Source organism: Artemia franciscana, unplaced genomic scaffold (assembly GCF_032884065.1).
Source record: "Artemia franciscana unplaced genomic scaffold, ASM3288406v1 Scaffold_1156, whole genome shotgun sequence".
In the NCBI taxonomy this organism is placed as follows: domain Eukaryota; kingdom Metazoa; phylum Arthropoda; class Branchiopoda; order Anostraca; family Artemiidae; genus Artemia; species Artemia franciscana.
The window spans coordinates 60,426-85,877 of NW_027062749.1; the positions used below are offsets into that span (position 1 = coordinate 60,426).

Consider the following 25,452-nt stretch of genomic DNA (forward strand, 5'->3'; position numbering starts at 1 on the left):
TGACGACGGGGACACAGGGAATGTTCGATTAGCAATCACCATGAACAAAGCTCAAGGGCAATCATTAGAATAATGAGGTATAGATCTGAATACAGATTGTTTTTCCCATGGACAATTATATGTTGCATGTTCAAGAGTCGGTAAACCTGACAATCTATTTATATGCACAGACAATGGGACAGCCAAGAATGTTGTATATTCGCAAGTTTTACATAGTTAAAAATATGTATGTATCTATCTATATTCACAGGTGGGACACAGGGACACAACTACAATGGCGCGTAACTAATATGGCGCGTAACGACTTACGCACGCGGGGGGGCTTGGGGGGGGGCGAAGCGCCCCCACCAACTAGGTGTTGGGGTGGCGCTTCGCGCCACCCCAACAGCTAGTATATTTATACATATATAACTCGGATTTACCTGCTGAAATTGCTTTTATTTAATTTTCTGATACTCAAGCCACCAATTAAAAGACTTAGAATTTAACAAGTGGCTCAGTTTGTTGTACTCAAGAGTGCTTTTATAAATTTTTTTTATAAGCTCTCTGCAGCTGAAACACTTGGAATTTACCAGCTTGTTGAGTTTGTTGTAGTCAAAAACTACTTTTATTATTTTTTGGTACTCAATCGGCACGTAAACCACTCGGAATTCATCAACTAGTTGTGTTTATTGTAGTCAAAAATGTTTTTATTAGATTTTTGATGCTCAGTCAGCAAGTAAGATACTCGGAACTTATCTACTATCTGAGTTTTTGTTTGCAGAAGTGGTTTTATTTAATAGTTTTATGCTTAGTTACCAATTACAAAAATCAGGATTTACCAAGTAGCTGAGTTTGTTATAGTCAAAAGTGCTTTCATTAATTTTTTTTGTACTCAGGCAGCAACTAAAAAACTCAAAACTTATCAACTATCTGAGTTTATTTTAGTCTTTTATTAAATTATTGATGCTCAGTCAGCAACTGAGACTCTCGGAATCAACCTACTAGCTCAGTTTTTGTATGGAAAAGTGCTTTTATTTAATTTTTGATGCTCTGTCACCAATTAAAAAACTCAAAATTAGCCAAGTAGCTTAGTTTGTTCTACTCAAAAGTGGTTTTAAATTTTTATACGCAGTCTATAACTAAAACATTCAGAATTTACCAGCTAGCTGAGTTTGTTGAAGTCAAAAGTGATTTTATGAATTTTATTTGGTACTCAGCCAGCAACAAACACTCGAAATTTATCAACTACCTAGGTTTATTGTAGTCAAAAGTGCTTTTATTAACTTTTTGATACTCCGTCAGCAGCATAGACACTCTGGATTTATCTACTAAGAAGTTTACGTTTCAGTTTTGAGAAAAAGAACCTTCTGTTATAAATATATACATAGTGTCATTTTAAGACATGAAAAAAAGTTGAAAAAAAATTATGAATTCAGTACAAAAAAAAAATAAGTAAATTAAAGAAAGATTTCACAACAACATTATTTTTGTAATAGGAAAACATCACGAGTGCCATGTCAATATCATCTTCATTCTGTATTTTGACATTATCACAAGTGAATTGCTTCCGTTATAAGTATATTTAATATCTTTATAAGATGTTTTAAAAGAAAGTTGAAAAATTTTCTAAGTTTAAATTGTTTTCCATTTCAAAAACAGAGGGAGAAAGTTGGGGGATGGACATTGAAAGGTCATTGGAGGTGGAACATCGATGACCACAAGTTTCCTCTAAGAAAAATGTTATAGCAATTGATCCATTGGGGACATCATTTCGCCGGTTTACTTTACCAAAGCGCGCGCCATAAGAAAAAAAAAGGGTAGCAGACTTGTCGCTTTTTGATTCATTAAAGTTCGGTTCATATTTTGAAATGCGTTTAAAATCCCGCTTTATATTCACTCATTGTAGGAAGCCGACAAAAATGTAAGCCAATTTCATTTAACCTGAATAAAAAATGTTCTTATAGAATAGAAATGAGACTGCTGGATATTAAGTATGCACCATCTGTAATATGCTAATGAGATGTTCCATCTTTAATATGCTAATGAGGTTTAGGGTATATGTAATGAGGTTTAGTATATAATATTTAGAGCCTCTGGCCTGCAATCCAGAACTCGCTCGTTTGATTCTTCATAAGAATATATGCGGGGGTATAGATTACGGAGGAGGCCGGATTGGTCTTTCTGTTTGGTTTGAGGGTACTAGAACATTCAATAAGTGTATTCTGTGGCCCAATTCTCAAGTTTTCTTCGAGCTGAGGAATAATTTTGGACTAAGCCCCGAATACGGGTTCTGCGGCGACACAGATTCCCTCTTGTTAAAGATATTTCTAAAGATCAACATAATAAGTTACACTATATTTATTTTCTTAAATACACAGAGGGAGAAGGTATGAGAGGAGGCAACTCCTTTGCAGGGACGGATCCTAGACCTGTCGGTACCCGAGGCAAGACCAACTTTTGGTGCCTCCCGGTCAACAAACAAATTATAAATGGTTATTCTGCTTCTCTAAAGACTGTATTTATTTATTGTATTTTTATTTAATTACTTTGCTTTTATTAATTAATTTCTTATGTAAATCATAAAATAGTTGGTGACACAGTACGCATACAATTTAAATTATATACAATCAATATCACTGAAACTAAACTTTACGTGCTTTTCTTGAAGCAAATATGTTTTGTAATGCCTTCACATCAAAGTTTTGGAGCCATATCATGTTCAATGCGGATTATAGCCAACTGAAGCTCGTCGAGCGATCCTCGGCCGTCCTGTTTCTAAGATAGTTTTTAAATAAGTTCCATTTGCTAAGGCTTTTTTCATCGGAAGCAACGGATATGGGCTTTTAAATATTTTTATTTGCATTTAAGTTATGGGAGTTAAGTTTTATTTTTTCATTTTCAACCTCTAGTTTTTCTTCTCAAATTTGCGGAAAGTTGTCCAGTAGATAGTTTTCATAATACCCTTAAAGTAATTATATTGAACATAGTTCCTATGATATCGAACCGTGTACATGATATAAATATAGTCCCGACTATAAATCTATTAGCAAACGTAAATAAATACAAAACAACAATTGCAACTTTGAACAGAATGTGACAATGAGAAAGTAAAAAAAAGAGTTCGTAGCCTAAAAAAAAAACATTTTTTTATACCCTTACAGGATGTTCCAACTACAAATAATAGATTATGCATTTTTCCATTTGGGGTCTTTTGGTAACTGAGAAACTCGAGTAGAAAAGAAGCAAAAATTAATAAAAGTCTTTCTACTTATTTTTTCAAAACGCCAGCTTACTTCAACCAATTGATTCACAAAAATAGTTAACTTGTAACTTAATGCTATAGTTGTATTGATGCAGTTGTGTCGCTACTGGAGGCGCTATATTATTATTCAAGTTGACAGATGAAAAAATAGATAAAAGATGTGTTGTCCTAAATATGAAAGCACAGAATGCAAATTTTACAATACCTACCACACACACGTATTGCTTTGGTGTTCAAACGTCAGAAAGGCGTTTTTCCACTGATGCCATCATGAAATTAAAAGCACCTTTTGAATGCAAAATTTGTTTCCTACTAGTAAGGACACCTACAAAGATTTTTTGAGGAAGAGGACTTTCCCCTTGTCGTTCTACCCATCCCCCCTCCAATCCCTCTTACTCCTTGAACAAAGCCACGCGTGATTCCTATTCCAAAGCGTTGACACACCCTGGAGCAGGAGAATTAGGGCTCAAACTTTATCAGATCAATAAATGCCTTAAGAACTGGTGCCCCCTATGAACTTGCACCCGGAGTAGGGCACCCTGCTTCCCCACACTCCCCCTCCTAAATCTGTCCTTGCCCTTTTTTGTAAATAGTTTTCTGAAGAAATCTCATGGACAACTGTGAAATGTAATAATTAAAATCAATTTTTTATGCACTTCCCCATCCCTCAATACTGATCATTGTTTTAAGGGAAGCCTTTTTTAAAGATTAAATAAATAAAAAAAAAAATTTTAATGAAAGTAAGGAGCAACGTTTAAACTTAAAAAGAACAGAAATTAATCCGTATATTAAAGGAGCCTTTCCTCCTCAATGCCTCGCTCTTTACACTAAAGTTTGAATCTTTCTCTTAACTCTACTTTTAAAACAGTAAAAAACTAAGACAAGTAAAAAGAAGTACTAGATTAATTCAAATTGCAAATTAAAAGAACTTACCATAAACAGGAGTAGGGCTACTGCCACCCTAATCCTTCTAAAGGCTAAAACGTCATTTGCAGTTTACTCAACACGAGAAAAGTGTTTTCGTTGTCATAGCATGAACAACCAAACAATAAGAAAACAAGAGGCAAGAGCTCATATGGCACTTGTGATGAGGTCGGAAGAGCCTAGAGACAAGAGCTTCTTCCAACCAAGTTTCATTGCGTTCTCTCCACTCTAAGCGTTTTCCAAGATTTCCGGTTTTCCCCTCCAAATCCCCCAATGTCACAGGATTCCGTCGGGATTTAAAATAAGAGCTCTGAGAGACAATATCTTTCTAAATATCAGATCTTATTAAGATCTGATAACCCGTTCGTAAGTTAAAAACACCTCATTTTTTCTAATTTTTTCAAATTAACCGCCCTTCCACTCCCAGCTCAACCCAATGTCACCGGATCCGTTTGGGATTTAAAATAAGAGCTCTGAGACACAAGGTCCTTCTAAATATCAAATTTCATTCAGATCTGATCACCCATTCGTAAGTTAACAATACATCATTTTTTCTATTTTTTTAAGAATTAACCCTCCCCCCTACTCACCCAAAGAGAGCCAATCCGGTCTGGTTATGTCAATCACGTATCTAGGACTTGTGCTTATTCTTCCCACCAAGTATTATCACGATCTCTTCGCTCTAAGCGTTTTCCAAGATTTCCGGTTTTCCTCCTCCAACTCCCTCCAATGTCACCAGATCCGGTCAAGATTTAAAATTAAATCTCTGAGACACGAGGTCCTTCTAAATATTAATTTCACTAAGATCCAATCACCCGTCCGTAAGTTAAAAATACCGCATTTTTTCTAATTTTTCCGAATTACCAAATTAGGTCCCCAGCCAGCTCCCCCCCAAGAGTGTGGATCCGATCCAGTTATATCAATCATGTAGCTAGGACTTGTACTTAATCTTCCCACCAAGCTTCATCCCGATCTCTCTACTCTAAGCGTTTTCCAAGAATTCCGATTCCCCCTAACTCCCTCTAATGACACTGGATCTGGTCGGGATTTAAAACAAGATGTCTGAGTTACGAGGTCCTTCTAAATATCAAATTTCATTAAGATACGATCACTTTTTCGTTAGTTAAAAATACCTTATTTATTCTAATTTTTCCGAATTACCCCCCTCCAACTCCTCAAAAGAGAGCAGATCCGGTCATATTTTCTCAATCACTTATCAGGGACTTGTGCTTGTTTTTTCCACTGAGTTTCCTCCCGGTCTCTCCACTCTAAGCGTTTTCCAAGATTTCAGGTTTCCCTCTCCGACTCCCCAATGTCACCAGATCCGATCAAGATTTAAAATAAGATCTCTGAGACGCAGTATCCTTCTAATTATCAAATTTCATTAAGATCCAATCACTCGTTTGAAATTTTAAAATATATCATTTTTTCTAATTTTTTCCGAATTAACCGTTCCCCCATCCCTCCCAGATGGTCTATTCGGAGAAACGGCTATTTCTAGTTTAATTTGATCTAGTCCCTGATATGCCTGCCATATTTCATCGTCCTGCCTTATCTGGAAGTGCCCAAACCAGCAAAACCGGGAACGACAGACAGACAGACCAACAGAAATTGCGATCACTATATGTCACTTGGTAAATGCCAAGTGCAATAAGAACTTCCTAACAATAGCCATGTCTTGGGAATAAAAGTGGTATTGCTTCCTTTCCCTCTCCGACCCACCATACGGCTTGAGCATTAGTTTGTTGAATTGAATAAGATATACATTCTGAACGTAGTGGATTTTATTTTTCAAAACATTAACAGAAAAAAAAATTATAGAATATTCATAAAAATCGACGTAACTGGGAAGAACTAATAATAGTGAATTAACGGTTTAACATAAAATCAACAATTTTTGTGCATTCAATGATATAATTGTAAAAGAAAAAACGCTTAAAATATATTTTTTAACCTTAAATTAAGACAACACTTTTAGAAGAGGAGTGTAGAGGGAAAAAAATGTGGTCTGGGTGTTTCAACTTTTATTGAAAAAATTTTCTTTTTGTGCGAAAAAAATGGTTCCTGAATAACAAATAACACACGGTCAAATGTGTTCAACCAGTCAAGAAGACCTTTAAGTTTGAGAACGTGGGCTATGAATTTCATATTTAAATTTCACATTATAGTATTTTGTGTCTATTAGGCAGATAGTCAATGCTATAAGTTTCACACTAAGAAATATGTCACATATCGCGTTACGTACTACCACAACTAAGCTGACTCGAGTACGATAAAGTACATAACAGCTGACAATTTAATAAAAACTATATAAGGCCAATTAAAAGGAAAGTTAAGATTAGAAAAGAAAAGCCCATAGTATGAAGTTAGAAGCAGGATGAAAGTGGTTACAGGCTAGGGATAAGATCGTCGAATGACCATAAAAACCTCTAACACAAGATCCAAATCGGGCACCCTCATGGTTTTGTTAGAGACAAAATGCTGCGTCTAGATGAAAGTTTTACAACTCTTCATGACCAAATAATTCCAAGAAAGACCCGGTTGAATATAAAGCGTAATGGTGTAAATCATTCCTTACTTTTGAGGTAGAAAATAAGATGACCAAGCCAATTCGAAGGCTCAAAAAAGACAAATTCTGACAATATCTTGCATTTGTTTTGATGATGATTATGTGGCAGTACATTTGATTGATGCTCTTCTTAGCAATGCGGGGCCCAAGGATCGATTCTCGCTTACGCAAGGTTGAGCAGCAGGCTTGCTAACCGTTGAAAGTAAAACAGTTCAAAATAGGGATGAAGCCTTTTTAGTGACAGTGAATAGATATAAAATTATTTAACTAGATATTTCGAACACATATACACTGTTCATCATCAGCAGTAAAGCTGATGATGAACACTGTGTATGTGCTCGAAATATCTAGTTAAATAATCCTATATCTATTCACTGTCAAAAAAAGGTTTCATCCCTATTTTGAACTGTTTTACTTTCGTCATGGAAAGGCAGTGTGGTCTTCAAAGTTATATTCCCGTTGAAAAAGACCTAGCAACTGAAACGTCAATTTGGGCCCTATGCGTCATCCATGGCTCTGGAGGCTCTTTATCCTTTCTTATCCTTTTGATGATTATTAGAACTGAACTTGTTAAAGAGACTGATTGAAAATGACTTATCACCTGCTGCAGTCTTTTTTAACTTTACAAATTGTTATAAAGAAAGTTAAAAACCAAAACCAATCTTTGAACAAACGATTTAAATTTTCAGATTGTGAGGATGTTCATCATTTTAGTTGCTGTGTTCACGATATGCTGGCTTCCCTATCACATTTATTTTATTTATCAATACCATGATCCAGAGTTTCTTGGAACTACATATGTCAAACATGTATATCTTGCTGTCTACTGGTTGGCAATGTCAAACGCAATGATTAATCCTCTATTATATTATGCCATGAATACAAGGTATTTAAAAACCTCTATTATTCTACCATATGTTTGGTATTATTTAATCATAGTTATAATTAATAGATGTATCTGACGCTTTATACTATCTCAGAAGAGTAAAATCAGGTTTAAAGTTTTTCAGGAGGGAACACTTATTTGGAAAACTTAGACTGAAAAAAAGTCCGTAGAATTTTAAGCGTATTTCTTAATTAAGCTACTTCATTTGGATACATAAGAAATAGAATTACATCTGGTATGATATGAAAGTGGTTTTTGTCTACAAATGCACCTACTAAACGCACTAAGCATCATCAATATTCAATGATACTAATTGTAACTAACTTAAATGATGTTTTATAAAAAATGAGTTTTTTTTACAGAAAACTAAAGAGCTACATTAAAGCCTAAGAAGAGTATGAATAAGCCATATAATAATTCAAACTGAATACAAAGAACAGAAATTAAAAGGAATAATCAAACATAAAAATACCAAATACTACAATCTAGGCGGGCCTATTGCGCTGCCTCCGTAAAGAGAGATAATGCTTTAAAGTATTTTTCTCTTTTTAACCTTGCCCCTTCTCATGGAAGGAATGGTCGTAAAACCTCAGAGAGGAATCGTGCGATTAGAAATTGGAAGTTTCAGTGCTCTTTTTAAGCGTCGAAAGTGGTTGGGAGCATCTAGTCTCCCTCCCGAGCCATTTTTAGCAACCCTCCCCAATAAAAAGATAACCGATCAAAACTTCGAGATTGCCATTTGGTTTAAAAATGTCGAAAAGTCCATTTAATATGCCTAATCATAGGCGGGCATATTAATGCCCCAAAGGCAGATCACCCACGGCCCCTTGGCAAACCGCTGTAATTTATGCACGTTCCTATTGTTTACATCGAGGTTTTATAATTGGGATTAGGGCGGGGATGTTTGATCCTAGAGGCACAAAAAAAGCCAATGGTATTAAGGTGTAACATTCAGCCTATATTCGAGGGGATTTTGGAAGTAAATCAAAAGGCATTGTGTGCATCTTGTTCTCAAAAGGGCATATCTTAAATATTTCAGGAATGGCCGAGGGGATTTAGTTGAAACTTTCAGTAAACGTTAAGGGGGTATTAAATTAAATCAGAAGAAGATACTATGTGCATCTTGGTTGTCGGAAAGGTCTGTCTGCAAGGTCTCACGACTGGATAAGGGTATTAAGTGAGGACCTTCAGAGAATGCTATAGGGAATGTTTACCTAAATAAAAACAACTATGCATCCAGGTTGTCAAAAGGACTTACCAGTAACATCCAAGGAACATAGTGTTCTAAGTTGAAACTTTGGTGTCTATTTAAAAGACACTAAGTGATGATGTCTGCAATGTCCCCAGATCAGAAATGAGTCACTGAAAATAGGGCGCTAAGAGTTTTAGTGCCCTTTTTAAGAATCGAAAGTGATTAGAGGACGAAAAGCCATTTCCTAAGTCCCTTTTTCCTGTGCAACCTTCATATCGGATAAAAATTTTGACATAGCTTTTTTTCAAAATTGTTGAATTGTTCAACAAATTAGTCTCCGAACATGACATAACCAATATAACCTCAGGGACAAGTGTCGTAAGTTATGGAAGTTACCCATTCTTTACACATAATCTTGTAATGGAAAAGATGTTCATGTTTTATCTCTGGTCTGTGCTTAGCTTGAACCTTTCGGAGGTGATTCTCCAGGCTAAGGAAATTGCATATTCTGTTGGGAACAAGAGGAAGTCTCAAAATTGACCTTAAAACTCTTTGCTCCTTATTAGTTATATTTCGGTTGAGCCCTTTTATTATCAAGGAGGCACACTCGTGCCTCTTTAAAGAGGCGAACCAAGACAATGCTAAGCGATCTTCGGTTCCAGAGGTCGCAGAGGGATGCATTTCGTAGCCCAAGCTCCAACTAAGAAACCTGCCAAATTTCATCCCCCTCTGACTTTTCCTTCATAGGGAAAATCTGGCCGAAAGTTTCGACCCCCCAACCCCACCCCCCTTTAACGTTGTCCGATCGGGCTGAAATTCACAAGTTAAGGTCCCCTAGGGCCCAGGAGCTTATCCGCGAAATTTCAGCTCGATCCGATAACTCCTTCCCTGTTTTCCAGAAACCACGCATAAGCCACTTAATGTTCATGTTCTCCTTTTGTTTTTTTTTCTGCCACGCCTACGGGTCACAGCCGACATCGGATCTGGGTGTACGAAGACTCATTCGACGCGGAATTCTCCGAGTAATTTTCCTGGAAAGTTTCGTCGGAAAATCTTAACCCCCCGATTTTCTAGCATAGAAAAACCCATTTCCCCATAAGAGCCCATGTTAATTTTTGAAATTCTTAAAAGTTATTTAAAAGTTATATTTATACACATGCAGGTATTTCGACTTCAAACATGCCCGGTTAGCTCAGTCGGTAGAGCGTGGAACTTTTAATCCTAAGGTCAAGGGTTCAAGTCCCTTATCGGGCGGTTTTTTTTCACAAAATATGAAAAAAACTTCGTTTTCTTAAAGAGTTAAAGAGGCTGCGTCCCAAAGTCGAACCTTAAAACGTACAGGAATTAGGAGAGGCAGTCCTAATTCCTGTACGAGGAGTACAGGAATTATTAAATCACATCCACCATGGATTGTAGAAAAACGTACAGAAATAATATGAAAAAAACTTCGTTTTCTTAAAGAGTTAAAGAGGCTGCGTCCCAAAGTCGAACCTCAAAACGTACAGGAATTAGGAGAGGCAGTTGGGGGGCTGCCTCCCCCCAACCCCCCCGCTTTTTAAGACTCTTTTGTACAGGTTTTTTGTTTTGTTAATTAAAAGAGGGCCTTTCCGAAGCCAAGAGCGGGGGGTTTAGGTGGGCGGCAGCCCCCACAACAAAAAACCTGTACAAAAGAGTCTTTAAAAGCGGGGGGGTTGGGGTTTATGTGGGGGGTTTGGGGGGCGGCAGCCCCTCAACTGCCTCTCCTAATTCCTGTACGTTTTAAGGTTCGACTTAGGTACGCAGCCTCTTTAACTCTTTAAGAAAACGAAGTTTTTTTCATATTATTTAGGGATAAGGATTGGGTTAATCAGTTCGTCCCAAATCCATACGTAAATTCTATTTTGCACTATAAGCTCCGGTCTGATTTATAATCTAGGCAATTTTAAGTAGCTAGGTAGATCAAAAGGCACTAAGTGCAGTCAACTTGTCTGTATGACGTATATGCAGTATCTCAGGAATGGCTCAGGATATTAAATGAAATTTTAAGGGAATATCTGGGGAAGTTGACATTAAATTTTAGTTGGGAGAAATGGTAAATCTAAATTGAAAGACAGTATATTCACTGGAGTTATCGAATTACCAAACTTGTAGTATCTCGGGAAAGGAAATTAAAGGCTCAAGTAACCCAGTTGAAACTTTCAGTAAGGGGAATTTGAGGAAACTTTAAGGAATATTGGAAGCAAGGGGGATCAAAGAGGTCCTAAATTTGACTTTGAGGACCAATGGGGATAACCAAGGACAATAAGTTTTAGAAGAAGGATGTGGTTCTATTGGTTCTTAGTGCTAAATATTTTGTTTCATTTGTTTATGGACTTTTAAAATGTCATGCAATGAACGCACCTCAATTTAAATTTCAGAAACAAGGGAACCTCACTTAGGAAACAATCTTGTTGTATTATCTTGACGTTCACTTCTTCTTATTTTTATCTTTTAAACAAAAAATGAGAAATCTTTTTATTCATAAGCTTAAAATTTATTTATTCAAATTAACAACAAGTACTCAAACAAAATAAAATATTTGTAAAAATCGGTTGATGAATGTTAGTTTACATTCAAGGTTAAAGCAGCAGGGGGGTCAGGATGGCTTCAGCCCCATAGTGACCCAAATAATTATGCATATTATCCACCAACTTGAATTTTATTTTCCCTCTTCATCCATCCAAAACTCTGTTATAAGATTTTTATTAAAATCGACTGCAAAAGTTTGTCCAAGATATAAGTAGCAAGCCAAGTTCTTAATTCTTTAGCAGAAAAATTGAAGTAAAGATTTTCAAACATTCTCTTTACTAATCAATGAAAAACGTGTTAATAAAAACAAATAGAAAATGACCACAAAACATTTCCGAACAAAGAAGTTTTAAAAAGTGAAGTAAAGAGCTAACGACCGGGACACAGGGAATATAAATGACGACCGGGACACAGAGACACAACTACAACGGGGACGCCGGGGGGCACAGGGGATATGTAAATGACGACACAAACACATGGAATGTTCGATTAGCAATCACCACCAACAAAGCTCAAGGGCAATCATTAGAATCACGAGGTATAACTAAAAAAAAAACAAAAAAAGGTAAAAAACTAAAAGCTAAAAAAAAGACCAATTCAAAAACGAATGTATATACAGACCGGGACACAAATGACGACCGGGACACCGGGACACAGGGAATATAAATGACGACCGGGCCACTCAAAGAGAAATTACAGACTGGAACACCGGGACACAAATGACGACCGGGACACAGGGAATATAAATGACCACCGGGACACAGGGACACAACTACAACGGGGACGCCGGGGGGCACAGGGGGATATATAAATGACGACGGCGACACAGGGAATGTTCGGTTAGCAATCACCATCAACAAAGCTCAAGGGCAATCATTAGGATCATGAGGTATAGATCTGAATACGGATTGTTTTTCCCATGGACAGTTATATGTTGCATGTTCAAGAGTCGGTAAACCTGACAATCTATTTTTATGCACAGGCAATGGGACATCGAAGAATGTTGTATATTCGCAAGTTTTACGTAGTTAAAAACATATATATATATATATAAATATATATATATATATATATATATATATATATATATATATATATATATATATATATATAAATATATATATATATATATATATATATTCACAGGTGGGACACAGGGACACAACTACAATGGCGCGTAAGTAATATGGCGTGTAACGACTTACGCGCGTGGGGGGGGGGCTTGTATAGTATAGTTATATAACAATCAAACAGTCCATGGTAACGAACTGTAGTAAGGAGCGACCCGGCTCAATAGTAACCGAAACTCTAAAAGATGGAATTTTGATACCAATGGCTACATAAAAAAAATTGCACTTTAATGCTGATTTTAAATATACAAGTTTCATTCAAGTTTAATCTTACCTATCAAAAGTTACGAGCCTGGGAAAATTTGCCTTATTTTAGAAAATAGGGGAAAACAACCCCTAAAAGTCATGAAATCTTAACGAAAATCACACCATCAGATTCAGCGTATCTGAGAACCCTATTGTAGAAGTTTCAAGCTCCTATCTACAAAAATGTGGTATTTTGTATTTTTTGCCAGAAGGCAGATCACGGATGCGTGTTTATTTGTTTGTTTGTTTTTTTTACATGGGTGATCGTATCGACCCAGTGGTCCTAGAATGTTGCGAGAGGGCTCATTCTAACGGAAATGAAAAGTTCTAGTGCCCTTTTTAAGTGACCAAATAAATTAGAGGGCACCTAGGCCCACTCCCGCGCTAATTATTTTTCCAAAGTAACCGGATCAAAATTCTTAGATAGCCATTTTATTCAACTTAGTCAAAAAACCTTATAACTATATCTTTGGGGACGACTTACTCCCCCACAGTTCCCGTGGGAGGGGCCACAAGTTACAAACTTTGCCCAGTGCTTACATATAGTAATGGTTATTTGGAAGTGTACAGACGTTTTCTGGGGTATTTTTAGGTTGGGGTGGGTTGAGAAGAGGAGGATATGTTGGGGGAACTTTCCTTGGAGTATTTTGTCATGGGGGAAGAAAAGTTTCATGAAGGGAGCGCAGGAATTTCTAGCATTATTAAAAAAAAAAAAACAATAAAAAAAATATGAAAAAGTTTTTCAACTGAAAGTAAGGAGAAGCATTAAAACTTGAAACGAACAGAAATTATTACGCTTATGATGGGCTCACCAAGAAATTGGGACAAAATTTAAACTTTTGTGTAAAGAGCGAGGTACTGACGAGGGGGTGAACCCCCTCATATACGTAATAAAAACATGAGAATACAGAAGTTCGTTACGTAAGCTAATTTGTAAGTTACGTATATCTTATACTAATAAAAACATTCGTAAGAAATTAAAAGTCCTAGTTGCCTTTTTAAGTAACCAAAAATCGGAGATCAACTAGGCCTCTTCCCTCGCTCCTTTTTTTCTCAAAATCATTCGATCAAATCTATGAGAAAGCCACTTAGCCAAAAAAATAAATATGCAAATTTCGTTTTAATTATTCGTCTGCGGAGATCCAAAATCAAAACATGCATTGATTCAAAAACATTCAGAAATTAAATAAGAAAAACAAGTTTTTTTTAACGGAAAGTAAGGAGCGACATTAAAACTTAAAACGAACAGAAATTACTTCGTATATGAAAGGGGCTACTTCCTCATCAACGCCCCGCTCTTTACGCTAAAGTTTTTCACTGTTTTAAAAAGTAGAGTTAACTTTAGCGTAAAGAGCGGGGCGTTGATGAGGAAGCAGCCCCTTTCATATACGAAGTAATTTCTGTTCGTTTTAAGTTTTAATGTCACTCCTTACTTTACGGTACAAAAAAACAATTTTTTTTATTTAATTTCTAACTTAAAACAAGTTTTAAAACAGAAATTACCACTGACAGGGGAGGGAATAATGCCCTTTAAAATCAAAAGCGTTATTGACACTCTACTGGTAACAAGTTCTATTTGAAGTGTGTTTTTATTTGTCATATTATCAACAACAACACAACAACAAAATTAGATCTCAAGTAAGAAGTTAAAGAAGTTAAAGAAGATCTACAAGTAAGGTAGGTGCTACATCCACTCTTTCCCCTCCCTCACAATATATGTCATGGTGGGTTGTTAACTCAAAATATGCTTTTCCTTTTAGATTTCTTTGGCCCAGCATGCGTACCCAGTAAGATGCTAGCCGATCGGAGACAGGGCAAATTAGACCTATTTTGGGTGGCACAAATCAATAAAAAAAAATTTCAATAGCTTAGACTTTTAAGTTAATTTAAGACTCCAAATTGTTGACCCAATTTTGGGTGTCACGTATGGATACAACCAATCTTCAAAGTATTTTAGTATTAACTCAGGTCTGCCTATTCCTATCTACATGCCCTAATGAATAACAAGTAATTTTCAAGCGTATTCGAGAGGGAAAATATAACGTAAATTTAAAATACAGATCAACCCCCTCCTCCTAAAATACGAAATCTCCTTCCGTCTTCGAATCCCCAACCGTCCAAAAAATTAAGTTGATTTACCTCCAAAACTTCGATGTAAATCTTTTGAAAATCTCAGATACCTCGAATTGTTCCTGAGATAATCCGAGTACACATGGTTTCTTTTGCTCTACATCGCTACTTCATCGGGATTAGATTCTGGTCCAAGAGGGCTTCTTAGGGCCAAAGATTTCAAATAAACTGCAAACCAATCCAAATACCATTAGCCTTTGCCCCTACCCCAAAGTCAACATTTGAGATCCATTGTTTTTCTTACCCCCTAAAAAAGCTCCCTGGAGGTTTCAACTTGATACCAATAGCAGTTCCCAGAATATTGAAAATACGGTGTCTCGATCACCTGGCAACACAAAGTTTCTTTCAATTTATATTGAAGCTAAACCACGAACAGAATATACGTCCGATAGAAGTATACTGTAAAAAAACTTTATTGTTGTAGAAAAAATAATTTTGGCCTCCTCCCTCTGTTTCCTCCCTTCAAGGTGTAATATGAGGTTCACTTGGCCCCCTAGCACTCTCTGAAAGTTTCTTCTAGATACCCCAAGCCATTCCTAAGTTAACGTAACCACACTAGTTTAATAGCCTTATACTACACAGAGTCCTTTGATTTACCTTGGTACCAGGACATGAATAAATTCTAATTCTCAAAACTGTTTATAGAGCAAAAACGCTTGGGTGGAAACATATCTTTTTAGCCCCTTTCCCTCCAATATAAAATTTGAAGTCCCCCTGTCCCTTCCCAGTTTCTTCTCTGGCGCTAACTGAAAGCTTCAACTCCATCCCCCAAGCTGTTTTCGAGATATCGCATATACAATGTACTCTTCCAATACTCTGCACCTTCCCCAAGTCATGGTTTAACACCTACATGTCTCCCCCTCAGTGCTCCCTGAAAGTATCAACGCGATCTCTAAATTTATTCCTGTAACATTGCAGATAAACTATAAGACTTGGGTGCACATAGCATCTTTTGATTTACTCAGGTACGTGTTTTGTCTCCAGCGTATGCCTTGAGAAACTCTGGGAATCCTTTCCTAGTGAGCGACCAATAAGAGCTCATAGCTGATCGAAAAACTAAGACTAAACATGGACACCTTTTCAACTGAAACCTATTTGTGTACAAGGGATAATAAACATAGTTTAGGGCCAATTCTCTGGGGCTGTTGCGGGTTATTTTGACACTGGAGACACTCTCTTATGACCTTTTAAATAAAATGAATATCAAAAAATTTTGATCCACTGTCATGGGTGTTACAGGGAGGGGATGGATAGCATAAAAATGAATGGAAGAGAGAGTGGTTGCTCTAGAATCACTTTCGAACCTTATAAACGAGCCCTGGAACTTCCAGTTTCCTATCGAATAAGCCCCTTTATAAGTTCTTTTAAGAACCTCTTCAATACAAAGTGACTAGTGAAAAAATTTTGCCCTTCTCTAGCCCTTTTCTGGGTCCCATTTTAGGGGAAGCATTATTTTTTTTCGATTATTCCTTCTTCTTTTGGGTCTCCTTTATCCAAGGATGTAAGTTCTAGAAACGAAGTTTCGTGTTCCTACTGTTAGACTTTAAAATATCGAAGTAACTTTTCTGTCATTTTCAGGTTTCGACAACATTTCAAGTGCTTACTGTCATTAGGAAAGTTGCCAGAAGTTAGTTGGAACAGAGAAAACAACATGACACTTCGATACACAAAGTCAGTTCAATGTAAGAGAATTAGCACTAGTTTCCATTACCATTGAAACAAAACAAAAAAGAAGAAAAGAAAAAGAAAGTTCTAATTGGTATTGAGTCTTGTAATTTTATTTTTAGAATTAAGAGTATAGTAGCTCTACGGGGTCTTACTCTTTACTAACATCGACAAAAGTTTGCTTTGGGTTATTTATCTTTAAATTTTTAAGAGCTTTGAGAGGACATACCATCGAATTCAGTTGTTCTGCATACAGCAAATACTATGAATAACAAACATATAAGTAAGTATGTACATCTGAAAACAGAAAGTAGGCTATTTCCTGTGAAATACAACGTAAACCCGACAAGGGTCTCATCAAGGAAGAGGCAGGGAACAAAGCATAGAAAAAATATACCAATTTTAATTATGTACAAAAGGGGGACCAATAAAGGAGCAAGATCCTAAATTGTAGCTTTAAACGGCTGATAAACTGTTTGTAGCTTCTTTTTATTAGCACATTGACACACATAAAATGAAAAACTGATTTTCTGCTTATTATAGCCTGAAAATGATCTAATCAGGAAAACAATTAAACAGTATTTCAAAGAAGAATAAAACAATAGATTTTCTTTGGAAGATGAATGTAGTAGAGCATATCGATCACTAAAGAAGAATTACAATTGGTTCTCGTGTAGCTTAACCCATGTTTAACTGAAGCTCGTTCAACTCAAACCCCAACCAACTCAACCCCACTCACCTCAACCCACGTTTAACTCGGTCCCCGTCCAACTCAACCCCGCGCAGTTCAAACCTCATTTAACTTGATCATCATATAACTCAAACCCTGTGCAACTCAACCCTATTAAGCTCAGACCCCTGAAATAAGTTAGGCTTTGTTTAGTGGGGCAAATTTGCTGTAGTTGGCAAAATCCAAAGAAAACATATCAATAAGTGAAAAATAATGCGACAAGATTCCGGATTATATGCTCCTTCCAAGTATCATGATCGTTTTTCTTCATAATGCTAATAAGTATTATTTGAATATTGTTCAATGACATGACTTTGTTGTCATTTATTTATTATTATACATTTATGTATTATTTGGTGTCACTTAAAAACGTGTATAACAATTGAAGAAAAAGTGAGGATTTGATAACAACCTCTATTAATAGATTAAGATTTTTTTGTGTGTTATCTCCTAGTTTGTTCTGTATATCCTGGGGCTATATATGGTACCGTTAGGGGGAAAAGGGGAATGCACTGTCAGAATAGTGACCATGATATTTGGAAAGAACACAAAATGAGGAATTTAATGGTACCACTTGGTTTTATTTGTACAGTTCCTTCTGGATATCGTCAACATTTTAGGAATTTCATTGTTTCAATTTTTTCTTATATATCCTAGGACCATTATGGGGATAGGGGCACGCTGTCAGAAAAGCAATTATGATTTTTGACAAGAACACAAATATAAAAAACCTAATAGTCCTGCTTTTCATTTATCAACATATTTTCTTTTAAATATGGTCAACTGCAGCAAATTCACCCCCAGTTCAATTTAGCCTAACTTGTTACAGGAGCTGAATTGAATTGGGGGCTGAGTTGCATGGAATTTGAATTAAATGAGTCTGAGTGAATTGGGGGCTGCATTCCACGAGGAGGTTAGTTGAATCAGAATTGATTTGAACAAAGGTTGAGTTAAATGGGTTTTAAAAATGTTTTTTCCAAATGTTTTAACTAACAATGTATTGTCTAAAGCAAATGCCGGTCATAGACCTCTTCCATTATTTATATTAAATAAAAAAAACTAGTTTTTTTAACTGAAAGTAAGGAGCGACATTAAAACTTAAAACGAACAGAAATTACTCCGTATATGAAATGGGTTGTCCCCTCCGCAGTCCCTCGCTCTTTACGCTAAAGTTTGACTCTTTGCCACAATTCTACTTTTTAAAACAATTAAAAACTTTAGCGTAAAGAGCGAAGGACTGCGGAGGGGACAACCCATTTCATATATGGAGTAATTTCTGTTCGTTTTAGGTTTTAATGTCGCTCCTTACTTTCAGTTAAAAAAACTAGTTTTTTTTATTTAATTTCTGAACGTTTTTGAATTAATGCATGTTTGATTTTGGCTCTCCGCACATAAATTATTGAAATGAAATTAGTATATTAATTTTTTTTTTGGCTAAATGGCTTTCTCTTAGTTTTGATCAGACGATTTTGAGAAATAAGGGGTGGGGAAGGAGGCCTAGCTGCCCTTCAATTTTTCGGTTACTTAAAAAGGCTACTAGAACTTTTAATATTCAACGAACGTTTTTATTAGTAAAAAATATACTTAACTTAAGAATTAACATACGTAACAAACTTTTATATTCTTATATTTTTATTATGTGTACGAGGGGGTTTGTACCCTCGTTAATACCTCGCTCTTTACACTAAATCGCAAGTTTTGTCCCAATTCTTTAAGAATGACCCATGAATCAAAAAGGCCGTAGAATAAATAGTTGAAATCACTAAAAATATTTTAGCATAAAGAGCGAGGTATTTATCTCCTCCTAAATACCTCGCTCTTTATGCTAAAGTATTTTTAGAACCCCTCATATGCGTAATAATCTCTGTCCGTTTTAAATTTCAATGTTATTCCTTACTTTCATTTGAAAAAACGTTTTCATGTTTATTTTCTCATTGTTTTTTTTATAGTAATGCTAGAAAATCCTGCGCCCTTTTCATTGAATTTTTCTTCCCCCATGACATATTCCTCAAAGGAAAGATCCTCCCACAAAGCCCTCTCCCATCAACCCCACCCCCCAAACCAAAAAATCCCCATGAAAACGTCTGTACACTTCCCAATAACTATTACTATATGTAAACACTGGTCAAAGTTTGTAACTTGCAGACCCTCACTCAGGGATTGTGGGGGAGTAAGTCATTCCCAAAGACATAGTTATTATGGTTTTCGACTATGCTGAACAAAATGGCTATCTTAAAATTTTAATCTGTTGACTTTTGGAAAAAAATGAGCATGGGAGGGGGCCTATTTGCCCTCCAATTTTTTTGGTCACTTAAAAAGGGCACTAGAACTTTTCAATTCCGTTAGAATGAGCCCTCTCGCGACATTCTAGGACCACTTGGTCGATAAGATGACCCCTGGGAAAAAAAACAAACAAACAAATAAACACGCACCCGTGATTTGTCTTCTGGCAAAAAATACAAAATTCCACATTTTTTAGATAGGAGCTTGAAATTTTTTCTATAGAGTTCTCTGATATACCGAATGCGATAGTGTGATTTTCGTTAAGATTCTATGACTTTTAAGGGATGTTTCCCCCTTTTTTCCAAAATAGGGCAAATTTTCTCAGGCTCGTAACTTTTGATGACAAAGATTAAATTAATTGAAACTTATATATTTAGAATCAGCGTAAAAATTCAAATCTTTTGATGAATCTTTTAGCATCAAAATTCCGTTTTTTAGAGTTTCGTTTACTATTGAGCCGGGTCGCCCCTTACTACAGTTCCTTACCACGAACTGTTTGAAAAGAAAATAATTCGGTATTTCGGGGCTTCTGACATTATTACTCCTTTGCGGAAGTCAGGCTCAAAATTGAAAAAGGATTATATTTTTTCTCTGGGCCCCTTCCACCTCTTAGTTCGTTTATTTTCCCGTTAGTTTTCACCTGTTTTCGCTTTATAGTTGTGTTATCTTTTGGCAGTTCTTTCGTTAGTTGAGTTATGGTTGTGGTATATATGTTTTATCGCTCGTATAGTTGTGTTATTTTCAAATTATACTCCATAATAGAGAGGCTCCGAACACCCAGCATTGTATATTAAGCTCTTAATTTGACGTTTTTCTAACGTGACCAGATTCGTCCTGCGCCCTTTTCATTGAATTTTTTTCCCTATGGCATATTTCTCCAAGGAAAAATTCTCCCACATAGCCCCTTCCCTCAACCCTACCCCCAAAACCAAAAAAATCCCCCTGAAAACGTCTGTACACTTCCCAATAACCATTATTATATGTAAAAACTGGTTGAAGTTTGTAACTTGCAACCCCTCCCCCAGGGACTGTGGGGGAGTACGTCATCCCCAAAAACATAGTTATTATGATTTTCGACTATGCTAAACAAAATGGCTATCTCAAAATTTTGATCCGTTGACTTTAGGAAAAAAATGAGCGTGGGAGGGGGCCTAGATGCCCTCCAATTTTTTTGGTCACTTAAAAAGGGCACTAGAACTTTTCATTTCCGTTAGAATGAGCCCTCTTGCGACATTCTAAGACCACTTGGTCGATACGATGACCCCTGGGGAAAAAAAAAAACAAAAAAAAAAAACAAATAAACACGCACCCGTGATTTGTCTTCTGGCAAAAAATGCAAAATTCCACATTTTTGTAGATAGGAGCTTGAAACTTCTACAGTAGGGTTCTCTGATACGCTGAATCTGATGGTGTTTCCCCCTAATTTCTACGATTTTTAGGGGGTGTTTCCCCCTATTTTCCTAAATAAGGCAAATTTTCTCAGGCTCGTAACTTTTGATGGCTAAGACTAAACTTGATGAAACTTATATATTTAAAATCACCATTAAAATGCGATTCTTTTGATGTAGCTATTGATATCATAATTCAATTTTTTAGAGTTTTTGTTACTATTGAGCCGGATCGCTCCTTACTACAGTTCGTTACCACGAACTGTTTGATAAGTCACCCTTGTTCTAGAGCAGTTACTCTTAAAGCATTGGAGACAAGAAGTCAAACTATACCGTAAAGAGAGCATATTAAGGAGGAGCAACCTCTCTCATATACATAATAATTTCTGTCCGTTTTAAGTTAATATTCTTTTTAATGGAGGGAGGTAAGAGGTTAAATCCATAAACTTCTAAATATTTAATCAATTAAATGAACCACCTTTCATTTAAAGTTTGAAAACATGAGCCTGAAACGCTTTGTACAGCCTAGGGACCTTGCTCTACAAGAGAAAGCATTGACCAACCAATTCCCGAACCAATTAGGCCAACCTTTAAAGAATTCCCGAATAGATAATGCTTTATAGCCGTTATTTTACCGGAATGATGGTCTGTAATAACAGTTCATTCTTTTGGGCAATGTTTCTGCTCAGAGATGAATAGAACTCTGCACGCCTTTAGGACCTCTGAGACTAGGATGTTTATAAATATGCTTTCAATTATTCTGAGCATTTCTGTTCAATAACATTTGGTCCACAGTCATGTTCAGGTAAAATATTTAACAGACGGAAATTCTGGAATGTGGCAATTTCCTTTAGCGTGATGTCTTGAGTTGCTTAAAAATGGTACTAGATCTTAAGTTTTTTAGTAGAACAGGTTCTTTTTTAATAATTTAGCCCTATGAACTATAGCTTGTCATATCCTTGATCATTCTTCTCTGAAACAATTAGATATTTCATGTCTTGTTGATAGTGGATTCAGGGTTCTTGTACATATTACATTTATTTATATAATTTCCATCAAGATCGTGCCCGCTTTTTGGGAAATTCAAATCCTATTTCAAATGCTAAACATTTTGGTTTACTATTTGATTTTGGTAATCAACTTTAAAATTAATACATTTTACATATTCAGAATAAGCAAATATAATAGTTTTTGCTGTTCCGAATGTTTTAATCAAAACTTTGTTATCTTTTTTAGAGCCTGGGTTTCTATTGACAAGGGTCACTCTTCACTTGCAGTGTATTACTATGCGCTGTTCGACCCTTGCTCTTTTTAATGTGAGAGAAGCTACTACTCGTTCTTTCAACCCATATTTATTCACTTTCAAGCTTAATATTCGAGAAATATAGATCCGGGAATGATAATTATTTCTGAAAAAAATACAATCCTCAAATATTTATAGGGAGGGGTCTAAAATGCCAAAATTGATTATAAGGTTATCATTCCCACCGTTTTCAAGATGAGTTTACTAAGCAAATCTGTTTTATACGGATGTCTGATATGGACGCCAGCAAGGGAGCTAAAGGGTGAATGTGTCAGTTAGGAAACCGAGAAATATTCCCCTTTAAATTCCGGTGAAAACTAAGTTTTTAGAAGCAATTAATTCCCGACCCCCCTCATCTGGAATTCTTTTTTACGTTACTCGTGAGGCTAGTCAGGCCTCTCTCTCTTTGACCGTTAAGGATAGGAATATAATCTTTTATGCTACACAGGAAAAATATTTCCACGATAAGAGAGGAGTTGTTATCCTGCAGCTTCCATATTACAGGCTTAGTACAAAAACATTCCCAGAGATTTAAGAAAATTAGAGAAAATTTTTACCCTTCCCCTTTCTAAACATCTTTCTCTATTTATCTGAGGCTCATTGAGAATTGAAAATTTTCAGCATAATGAACACTTTTTTGGGGCTTCAAGCACCCTCCCACAACCTACAAAAAATTGACCAGCCCTCCTCAAACTTATCATAAGTAGTTGTGGGAAAAGTAAATATGTTTGGTTATTTAAAACAAATCCATCTAATTAAGCATGATACATGCATATTTAAATCGTTGCTTGGTCTTTACTTAAAAGTAAAGACCAAGCCAATTATCATCAATTTTATAAATAACTCTAGGCAATAGCGACTTTTAAAACTTGATTAAGATTTACATGTCAAATAGTCGTGTTACGATTAACTAAACATGGAGAATAAACATACGGATATATCATTGAATTTTAAAAGGTATTCTTGTCTAAATGGGTAAATATGACATGGCATCCATTCTCTCTGAGGTTTGAATCAGTACTAATAAATAATAAAAAATACACAGGCTTACTTGGCAAATTAAATTTAAAATATTTTTTCAACTGGAAGTAAATAGCCATGCTATTTCTTGATAATAAAAGGAACAGAGACTATTCTTTGAATAAGAACGGTTTTCCCTTCCAAGCCCCTCGCTTTACTCTACGTTATAGTTTGATAGTTCTATGCTAGAATCATTAATGAGGACAACAAATGTGCAAACGATTGCATTTTTAAATATTTAAAATGAAACTTGTAGTGTTTAAGGCAAAACTAAATCAGTAAGCATTTCCATTGCTTAGAAACTGTAAAAAATATATTGTCTATTCCATTTCAATCACCCTTGTGCTGGAGCAGCCGTCCTTTAAACATAATCAGGTAAAACACCCTATCCTCTCTTCCTGGACATGGCCTTGACTATATATAAATAGAAGCGCACAGCGGTCCTAGGATATATTGTGCCTATATCGCTCTTTACTTAGGCAGTGCTATATCGTTGCCTATGATTTTTTTCACCCTAATTTTTAATATTATTATTTGGAGCCAGCTATTTTTGTTACAAAACACAGTTAAATGTCGTAATTAGAGCTATTTTAGTGTGTTTTCATGCCCATATCCTATTTCTTATTTTTCGTCATAGTCCCTGCGAAATGTTACTAATGTAACATTTGAATTACAGCATTTGAAAATATTGCTGTAGAAGCAGCTGAAACTCTTCTAGAAAAAAAGCTATTAAGAAACTTGGACTAGATTAGATGTCTTCGAGACTGAGAATTAAGGCTGCTTTAATGACTGAGTATTGTCTAGACCAATCTAAGTGGATACGTATAACCTCAAAAAGATATCCAAGCATTATTGGATTAATTAAGGCTGTATAGACAAAATTTTTTATCGACAAAAGTTTGACAAAAAAGTCAAACTTCAGCTAAAAGAGTTGTGTTTAACAATGGTACAACCTTCCTTCCCTCAAATGCGGAAAAATTTTCTGTATGTTTTCATTATTAGTGCCATTTTTTCTTTAATTTGAAAAAAAACTTGGTCTTTTACATAATAAATTTAAAAAACTCTTCTATAAAAGAAGTTTTTCAAAGAAAGAAAAGAGCTACATGAAACCAAAGATGAGAAAAAATAAAGTCAAGTAATTTTTCAAGCGTAAAATCGGCTTAAGTCCCAATCGATAAATAGAAGAAACCCAAAACGAGCAGAAATTACAAAGAATAACCAAGTCAAACTCAAAACGATCCGAAACAATATCACACAAAGAGTAGTCGAACAAGAGTTAGAAATTGAACCAAAGCAAAATTCACTGTGTGTATTCAAGCTTGTCAAAAGGGTGTACCTGCGATATCTCAGCAAATCTTCATAAAATTAAGTTACATCTTTCAGGAGATTTGGATGGGAATGATGATTAATATTTGTATATACTCAAGGTTGTAACATAATACGGGATAAAATTGCGTCATCCGTGTAGAGTCTCAAACATTAAGAAAATTTTTAACCGATACTTTTGAATATTTTTCCCTAGGCCCTTCAAACCGAAGTATTATAGTACAATTATTATTAAAGTTGTTGCACAATTTTGTCAAATAAAAAAATTACAAGCAAAAACATGGATTATCATAGAGAAAAACCAAAGAGATTTGAAATATTCTCTTCTTAGCCAATGAAAATACTATGTTAATTGAAATTGAATAGAAATTAATTAGAAAAAAACTTTTTTCACAAAAGAAAGTCTTAAAAGAAAACTAAAGAGCGATATTAAACCAAAGATGAACAGAAATGAAGCCAATTAGTTTTTTATGCGTTAAAGTACCATAAATCACAAAGAAGGGTAAAGAACTGAGACAAGAATGAGATGATGGAAGTATTGGGGGCACATTACCCGCATGAGCGAAGGGCGCCTCCCACACGATTTATAGTGTTGGACCCCGGCATACGAAAGAGTGGAAGACAAAGTAGCACACTTGGTAGATCCCTGGAGAAAGACACAACGAGTATCCGAACCACTTTGAATAAACTTTGGTCTTTGGCACAAGATCGGTCAAGTTGGAGGTCAACCGTCACTGCCCTATAGTAGTAGTAGTAGTAGTAGTAGTAGTAGTAGTAGTAGTAGTAGTAGTAGTAGTAGTAGTAGTAGCGGCAGTAACAGCAGTAGAAGCAGTAGTAGGATGTGCAAATCACCTTTTGGTCAGATGAAT

General features: G+C 35.8%; 1 protein-coding gene across 1 annotated transcript in view; it reads left to right on the forward strand.

The window, feature by feature from the left end:
• The window catches only part of LOC136042346 (tachykinin-like peptides receptor 86C), a gene marked incomplete at its 5' end in the record, with an annotated part of 92,817 nt that overhangs the window by 52,134 nt on the left and 15,231 nt on the right, over positions 1-25,452 (forward strand). Inside the window, 2 exon segments of the mRNA XM_065727314.1 lie at positions 7,427-7,623; positions 16,447-16,550. Of these exon segments, the coding sequence (XP_065583386.1) occupies positions 7,427-7,623; positions 16,447-16,550 (301 nt within the window).